Source organism: Phascolarctos cinereus, unplaced genomic scaffold (genome assembly GCF_003287225.1).
Source record: "Phascolarctos cinereus isolate Bilbo 61053 unplaced genomic scaffold, phaCin_HiC Scaffold_9;HRSCAF=440, whole genome shotgun sequence".
In the NCBI taxonomy this organism is placed as follows: domain Eukaryota; kingdom Metazoa; phylum Chordata; class Mammalia; order Diprotodontia; family Phascolarctidae; genus Phascolarctos; species Phascolarctos cinereus.
This window is the reverse complement of record NW_027556402.1, coordinates 224,498,345-224,507,097: the sequence shown is the minus strand read 5'-3', so window position 1 is coordinate 224,507,097 and position 8,753 is coordinate 224,498,345. Positions and strand designations below refer to the sequence as shown.

Below are 8,753 nucleotides of genomic sequence, written 5' to 3'. Positions count from 1 at the left end.
GTAAGGCAATCAATCGTCCATGGCCAAAAACCTTGGATGGGAGCTGGAGGTTCCTGCAGGCTCTTCCCTTCCATACATTTTTCTAGTTTGGCATAGAGTTACAGATAATTTTAGTCAAGTGCATTCTCTTCCAGAGAACACTCTGCTAATGGGATTTGTCCTACCAGTAGCAAAGGAATTCTGATTAGAATAAGGAGCTGGGGGGATGGGGATCTGGGCAGGTTGGACCATCTCCATAAATGACACTAGCTACATTCCCTTAGTGCTGGTCTCCATGTCTGGCCGGCTGCAGCTGCTGCCACCTGGAAATGTCTACTAGCTCTCTGGGGTAGTTTCACCCCCATTCTAAGGCAATGCTGGATGTTCACCCAGCTTTGAGAAATGATTCAAGACCAGAGAATTCAGTTTTTGCTCTACCAAAGGAAACAATGGCTTTGCTGGGACTCTTGGCAGCCTGCAATAAAGAAGAGGAGGAGGAGGAGGAGGGTGGTCCAGGGTCCAATTCCTGGTGTATCATTTTTGTTGCTTCAAGGAAAAATGGACAACTTGTTACTGAAGACCTGAAATAAGCATCTTGAATGACTTTCAAAAGCCTCACTGTTATTGAAGTCTATAGCTCCTTCAGAAATTCCAAAGTGAGAAGAAAACATTTAGGATGAAAAGCAAAGGAGCATTTTAAGTAACACCCTTCCTCCAAATAAATAAAAAGAGAGTGTAAAAATTAAGGGGAAAGATTTCAGAGCTGACACTGAACATTCAAGGGTTTGTAATTTGAAATTACAACTGCGTAGCTCTGAAAACTTTTGTATCACTCAGTCCCACAGCAGTTGGTTCTCATCATCTCCTCTTCCTTTTGTAAAGAGAACACCCTGGATCCTTTCCATGGGGAAAAATGAAAACAAAACAAACCAAAAAAGATGCATTGATTAAAATTAGAATGGAAAACAGTTGTTTTCTGTATCTGTCCCCCCCCCGGCCCCCCACAAGGTAAAGGCTATCTGAGATGAAAGGTGGAGCCAACCCTAGGAATAAAACACAGGGTGAAATTCATGTCCACATCTTTAAATATTTATTGAAATGACATATAAAGGGTTAGCACTGTCTTTACTGGCCCTGCCTGCAATTCCTGGAATCCAACAGCCCTGGAAATCACTCAGCTCCTCAGTGAGGCTGCTGGAGCTCGCTAGTGAACTGCGTAGTTTTCCTGTCTGTCTCCACAAGATAGCTTTAAGTAGTCCAGCTCAGTGCATAAAATTGTGAAGTTTACGCATGAAGGTCCCAGCACAGGCTAGGAGATTATTGGCATTTTTAAAATAACAGGAGCTGGTAAAGGTAGAAGAAACAACATGAGAAATCTTTCTCCCTGCTTTATTTAATACTTAGGTCTAAGAAATTTGGCTTCCATCCATTTTCTGCCAGCTCTTTAAAACATGAGTGACAATCACAGCCTTAAGTTATAAAATAAGGAGATATATAACATGAGAATACACGTATTGTCTGAATAATAAACTTAAGACAGCTAAGGAGTTATTAGGTTCTCAGGATTCCTGGACTTATAAAGAAGATATTCAAACCCCCACAGCAAAATGCTACAGAGAGCCCAAATCTTGAGCATCTAATGATGCACCCAAAACATCTCATCCTTTTAAAGTTGCTAAGGTCTTGGCCATTGCACTTAATTGCAGACAATCCATCTGGGGAACATGGGGGCAGCAAGACCCTCATCGAGTTACTGGGATTTGCAAGCCACCAGTTGGGATACAGTCTCACAGTCTTTTTAACTTTGAGCACGCTGAAATGCAGGGAAGAGATTCCCCCCCAGAGTACAACACACTGCTGATTCCTTCCCTAAAATGATAGAAACCACAGCTAATAAATAAGAGAGAAAAAGAGGCAGTGAAGAATAAACCTGGAGATTTGGCCGTTTGGTTGCTAAATGAAAATGTGGATCAAGGTTAGACTCTGGGCATGCTGAGGTTTTATCACCTCTCCCAGCCAGAAGAATCATGAGTGAAGAGTCCTTGGGGGAAAAAGTCTGCTGACTTCTCAGCTTCCAGGTGATTCCTGAAACAAGGGAGTAACCGGACTGGTAGGAGTAGATGATCAGGCATGATCCCAAAGCACTTTTTGAAGTTACTGGAGTTCCATTAACAGTGTTTTTATAGCAGAAAAATCTATAGCAACCACAGTCACAAATATACGGAGTGATACAGCTATGACTTTTTTTTCATGGTACCCCAGACTTACTTTTCAAAGGGAAATCCAAAGTATCAATGTGGGAGGGAAAAAAAATGGGGAGAGAAGTTATGTCCCCAACACAGTGTTGAGAATCTCTTCACCTCCAGTGTGTGCAGCTGGAAGTCCCTTCTACACTTTGAGATAATCATTTTTGAGCCTCCCTAACCGGGTGCCATGGCTTCGGATGGTTAGGGAGAGCAGCTCATACTTATCCCTCAGCCCTGCGGAGACATCCAAGGTTTCCTTAAGCAGGGACCTGGTGTGAATCAGCATCCCCAAAAAGTCATCATTAAGCCTGCCCTCATGCCTGCCCTCCTGATCCCGGCCCTGTTTGAACTTGCTCTCCAGCTCAGTGAGTGACTTGTCAGAGTTGGAGTAAGCATCGCCGATCTGATTGGATTCCCGGCGCAGGTATTTTCCGTAGCTTTCCTCTCCATCCAGGTCATAGGAGATGCTCTTGCTGATGCCCTCTAGCACCCTGCCAGCGTCTTCTACCTGTCGCCCCAGCACGGTGAACTCCTCACGCAGGGTGAGGCTCAGCAGACTGCTGGCCTGTCCTGTCTCTCCTTGGGAGCAGCGCCGGTGGTCACTCACTCGGAAGAGCAGCTGACACTTCTCTGGATCATCATTCTCTTCGTAGTCTCCGTCCGGCACAAAGTAGTGATGCAGGGTCCCGTTGGACATCTCGGGGTAGAGGGGCCCATCAAAGTAGCCATGGCACAGATGGCAGAGGAAAGTCATCCAGATATACCACAGCACTGGCATCCTGGAGACTAAAGCTGGAGCTGGAGGAAACAGGGCTAGTGATCGGAGGAGGACCGGGCTTCCAGCTAGGAGCAGAGCAAAATGAAGCAGCCCCCTTCCCTACCCCAGTCGATGCCCTGATGAAGCGGCAAGCTCAGCCTGAGTCCCAGCCTCTTTACTGCAGCCAGAGCCCAGGCACTTAGCAGACTTCATGTGGGTTCACCACAAAGAGCATCTCCTTTGCAGTTTTTAGGATTCACCCACAGGTCTTCAGGCTACGCTCTTCCCACGTCCTTCCTTGAGAGACACCCCTCTCCCTGGCAGAAATTCAGTGTGCCTGCCTCCAAGGAGGAGGGGATCCCTTTCCTCCAGCCGAGGACTCAGGTGGTGTCTGTTCCGGGGATTCCCTTTTCCCACTCCAAGCCTGGTCCCTTCTTCCTAGGAGATGGAGCCGGCAACTGAGCTGAAGGCAAGGAAATCAGGAAGAAAGGGAAGGACTCTTGCAATCAGATAGTCCTGTCTGGGTCTTTGGACCGCTTGCTACTATTCCAACTCCTGGTTTGGGAATGCGGAGCTTTTCCTCTGGCTAATGATATCCTTAGGATCTCCAGGCTCTCAAATTACAGCAGGGTTTCGTCACTTAGAAGCCAGGGAACAAGTTTGGAAAGAATCCTTTCACCAGGTCTCCGTCATTAAAGCTACAGGGTCTCTTTTTCTTTACAAAACAAAAATGAATGTCAGTGAACGTCTCCAGTATAGAGTTTTAACCTGAAAATAGGGAAAGGCAGGACTTGGCAGCTGGTGAAGTCCAGAGGCTTTTCCAACCCAAACCGTGAGTTGGAGAAAACAGACTGTCCCCTGATGCCTTCCCTGCTGCAACCCTGCTTCTCCACTTAGCTGTCAGTGAGGCTAAACCTTCCCACAATTCTATTTTTGCATTTGCGCTTGGGTCTCTGGGACTCAATCAGAAGGCAGGGAAATGACAGATCAGATGAGAGTTTTAGGATTAAAGGGAAAGCACCCTACTACCCTTTAAAACATCAGCAAGAGAGGAGAGGAGACACTTTGGCCTTAAATGCTGTTTGGTTTAAAAATAGAAGCCAGGGAAAGGAATTGCACCAGGTTCCTGTGCAAGATGGCAGTGGGGACATTTTCTTTTTAAGAAAATAGCCAAAGTCAAGCCCTGACATTTCTGTTCTTTTGCTCATATGGGGGAATGTCCTCCTCCTTTTTTTCCTTTCTGTAGCCACCTGAAATATTACCCTAACTTCGAGGCCCAGCTTAAAACGCCACCTCCACCATGAAGCTTTCCTTGACCAGTAGTCTGAGATTTTAGGATCAAAAGACCATAGATTTACAACTAGAAGAAATTTTGAAACCATCTGGTCCAACTCCCTCATTTTACAGATGAGGAAATGAGGCCTAGAAATGTTAAGTTAGTTGTCCAAAGTCATACAGGCAGAAATGGGAGACCAGATTGGGATCCCAGGTCATCAGACTTCAAAACCAGCTTTCTCTGTACTGTACCAAGCTGCCTGATGTGTGGACAGCACTGTGTGTTCCTTTTCTGCTCTTTATCAGATTCTATTCTGGTCCTAAGATCACTATATAATTATATATTTATTTTCATTTATGTGATAGAAGCAGCTAGATTGCTCAGTGATTGGGTCTGGAGTCAGGAAGATCTGAGTTCAAATCTGGTTTCAGACACTTATTAGCTGTGTGACCCTGAGCAAGTCACTTAACCTTTGTTTGCCTTTATCCACTGGAAAAGGAAATGGCAAACCACTCCAATGTCTTTTCCAAGAACCTCCTCTTCCCACCCCCGTGGAGTCACAAAGAGTTGGACAGGACTAAACAATCGAACAACAACAAATATAATATCATTATTTAATTATTATTATAATTAATTATTGGTTCATCTGTGTGTACATCTATGCTCGAATAAGCTCCATTAGAACAGGAGGGTATATCTTTTTAATGTTAGAATCTCTCCTACTATCTGGTATAGTGCTCTGCTTTGCTCTTCTGAGTGTTAAAAATCATTCCCTTCATAACTGGATAAAGTGTTGGGGATGGAAATCAGGAAGATGTAAGAAAAAATTCTATTTCAGATACATACTAGCTCTGTGACCATTATTGTTATTTTATTAGTTGCCTGGAACTTTGTAGGTAGTTTCTGAGTATAGAAATACACACACACACATACACCCCCCCAAAACAAGAAGAAAAACAAAAATGGAAAAGAAACAGTCCTTCCCTTCAAGCAACTTACTTCTGTTCTATTGGATATGGTCTGTTGGTTGTTGACTTCAGATGAATTTTTTTCTAAGAGAATATATTTTTTAAAGCAAACTTCAAAAATACATCTTATTTGTTTCAAAGAAATAGCCGTAACAGTAACAAGAAAACCCAGATTAAAAAATTTAAATGACTTCAAATCTGTTATTGTAAAAGGAATTCCTGCTTAGAGATGGAATAAACTTGCAACCTCTGAAGTCCCTTCATCTCTGAAATTCTGTGCTTTTATGATTCTTTTAGCTCAACTTATATTCACGACAGCCCTATAAAATCAGCTGAACTGTTGGGACCATCCCCATTTTATAGATGGGAATGCTAAGACACAGGAGACAAGTCATTTGCCCAAAGTCATGCAGTTTGTTGGTGGTGATTAAAGTATTCTATTAAGTAAACTGTGATGTCTCTGCTCAGCTGACAAAGCTTCTAGATGAACATTCTTGGGAGAAGTTCCCTCCACTTTTTAATTTATATGTCTATCACATGTTATATTGTTGAAGCAGAAATCTGTCTGCTGATAGGGGCTGCCTGCTTCCTTTTCCACTCTGATTTCTTGTGCCATGAAAAGTCCCTGCATTCCCCAAAATGATTATTTTTTCTTTTGCCATTAGTCTGTTTCTTCCCCTGAACCTGAACACTTTTTGAGCTTTGCTCATCAGTGAGTTGTTCTAGGAACCCTTCTTCACATTAATTTCTGTTTATTCCATCTGAGTATGTGTCTACATGACATCAAACACCTGGATGAGAAACGAAGGATCCAGGCAATCATTTGGACATTCTGCCTTCCTGATGCCAAACATCTGGACATTTGGAAATGTCCAAATGATTGACGAAATTTTCCAGTTTTTAATCCAGATGCTCGGCATCGGGAAGACATAGGGCTTGGCTAGTTTATTGTGTGTTTATATCGGTCATAATGGTCTGCCATATTTTCCCAGGGCTTTGGAGAAACAAGCTGTATGCTTTCCTCCAATAGTCCTGGCTGGCTGATTTAGGGACTTCAACCCTACTCCTCTGGGACTGTAAAAAAAGACATAGGCAAGTGGCCTGTGTCAAAATGGATGATACAAACCAATGAAGGAAGGAGGAATTTTTCTGTGATCCATTTTACCTAGGGACACAGACTTCCCCTCCATAAAATCTTCCCAGACTCATAAGATCATAGGGACCTCAAAGGTCGCTACACACTAAATCTAAGATGCCTTGACCTGGTAGGGACTTCAAAAATCACCTATTCTCATGCTTTCATTTTACACATGGGAAAACTCAGTTGCAAAATACTGTGGGGGTGGAATAGATGTTATAATCCTCATTGTTCAGATGTGGAAATAAAAGTGCAGAGAAGTGGCACGGTTTACCCAAGTTTGCACAGTAAACCATGGACAGAGCTAGGATTAGGATCCAGAACTTTCTAATTCAGTATCCAATATACTTTTCATTATACCTCATTGCTCTGTATATTAGTCAATAGGCAATCAACAAAATTTATAGAGTAATCTTTGTATGTGGTATTGAAGGTGAAACTTTTTTTTTTAAGTGAGGCAATTGGGGTTAAATGACTTGCCCACGGTCACACAGTTAGGAAGTATTATGTATCTGAAGTTACATTTGAACTCAGGTCCTCCAGAGTCCAGAGCTGGTGCGCCACCTAGCTGCCCCTGAAGGTGAAACTTTTAAGAAATAAAAGCTAATCTATTAAGGGAGAAAAAGAGAGAGGCAGGGTGAGGTAGTGAAAATAGAGTGCTAGATTAGACTGTTTCTTTATCTAAAACTGAAACTCTTTTATTCATTCATTTATTTATTACTTACTGTGTAACTTTAAGCAAATCACTTGGTTTCCCTGAGCCATTTTGAAGTCTGTATTTACAGTGAGGGATTTGCCATCTGAGTTTCTGATATAGCAGCAGGTTGCTAATTGCATGTAATTATTTGTCTTCAGTATAGGAGATACATTTAGGAGATACTCACCTGCAGTGAGGCATTGAGTTTTTTACCATTTTCTTCTTGCATAATCAACATTGGTCAATAAATTACCAGTTTGTACTTTCCGGTGTTAATGATCTGGTCCTGAAATTACTATCATAAATCCCTCTAGTCTATAAATAAATCTGCTTGACTCACTCATATGACCATTGCTTCTCTGTCCACATGGTGTTGGTTGAAATCATGTGGATGTTGTCCATGGAAGGACGTTTATTTTCAGTGTTGTATTTAAGCTGTTTCATAGGTTCCATCTGGACATTAACAGCTTTTGGTTACATTCAACAAATCCAATGATGTGTACCTATTGTTAGCTTTTACTATTACTCAGCGATGTCATATTTGCTTGTTCCAAATATATTTTTTTATAATTTTGTAACGTGTTTATCAGGGGTTCTGGAAGTATCTACCAAGCCTCCGCCTCCTTTTTTGGAAAACCAGAAAGTATAACTGTTTCTACTGCTGCCTTGGAATGGGTTCTATACTTTGTCTGCAATTCAATAAAGCATCCCTTAAGCATCTACTGTGTCAGTGGGTGATAGGGATATACAAACAAGTTATCATAGTTCCTACCCTTAGGAAACCTTCTATTGGGGGCAGCTAGGTGATGCAGTGGATAGAGCTCCAGCCTTGGAGTCAGGAGGACCTGAGTTCAAATGTGGCCTCAGATACTTGACACTTACTAGCTGTGTGACCTTGGGCAAGTCACTTAACCCCAATTGCTCACCAAAAAAGCAAAAAAAGAAACCTTCCATTTATAGAAGAAAACATAAATAAATACAAAGTTTTAAAACAAAGTAATTTCTAGCGGGAAGGCTAATACAAATGGCATTTTGTTAACAACAGAACCAGGAGTCCAAACGGCACAATGAAGGTGAAGGAAGAATGGGATAGGGACACCAAAAGGAGTTGGGCTGATGTGGATAACTACGAGAAAGTAAGAAGTAATACCAAGCCAACAGGAGGGATCCTTGAGGTTTATAGTTCACATCATGGCATCCTGGGGGAGGGGACGTATGAATTAAGGAGGGGCAAGAAGTAAAAATTCCAACAACATAATAGAAAAAGGATAGGAAGAAAGACCAACTTTTTCCTTTCCAGGAAATCCTCTGATCTCTAGTTTAAAATACAGTTAGAATTAACAACTCTCAGATAGTTTTGGGTGTTTTTTCTTCAACAACAACGAATTGACACAGCTAGGGAAGATATGATCCATCTTCCCATAGGAACAGAGAAATAGAAAATTACTGAGCACTAGTCCAATTTGTGAAAGGAAGAAATTACAGTCAGTTCTGCTATAATGCTTGTTTGTGTTCTGATGCGATTGATATATTATGGAACATTTTGAGGATAGTACAAATTTTGCGTTTGTTTTGACAGATTTCTTCCTCAAGAAATAGCGAAAACATTAAAAATGGTGTCACTTCACAATAACTTGCAAGCTGTGACCCTTTCTATGCCCACTTCCATAAGCAAACTTCAGGTATTTTTCA

General features: G+C 42.0%; 1 protein-coding gene across 1 annotated transcript; it reads right to left on the bottom strand.

Annotated features, from left to right (window-relative positions):
• Positions 1-1,046: 1,046 nt before the first annotated feature.
• Positions 1,047-3,875, bottom strand: FIBIN (fin bud initiation factor homolog). Its single transcript, XM_020977791.1, has one exon. The coding sequence runs from the start codon at positions 3,001-3,003 to the stop codon at positions 2,368-2,370; it is 636 nt and encodes a 211-aa protein (XP_020833450.1). The 5' UTR covers positions 3,004-3,875; the 3' UTR covers positions 1,047-2,367.
• Positions 3,876-8,753: the final 4,878 nt, after the last annotated feature.

Bases quoted from the DNA above. Each gene is read 5' to 3' on its own strand.
- FIBIN (XM_020977791.1), bottom strand. From the start codon at position 3,003: ATGCCAGTGCTGTGGTATATCTGGATGACTTTCCTCTGCCATCTGTGC.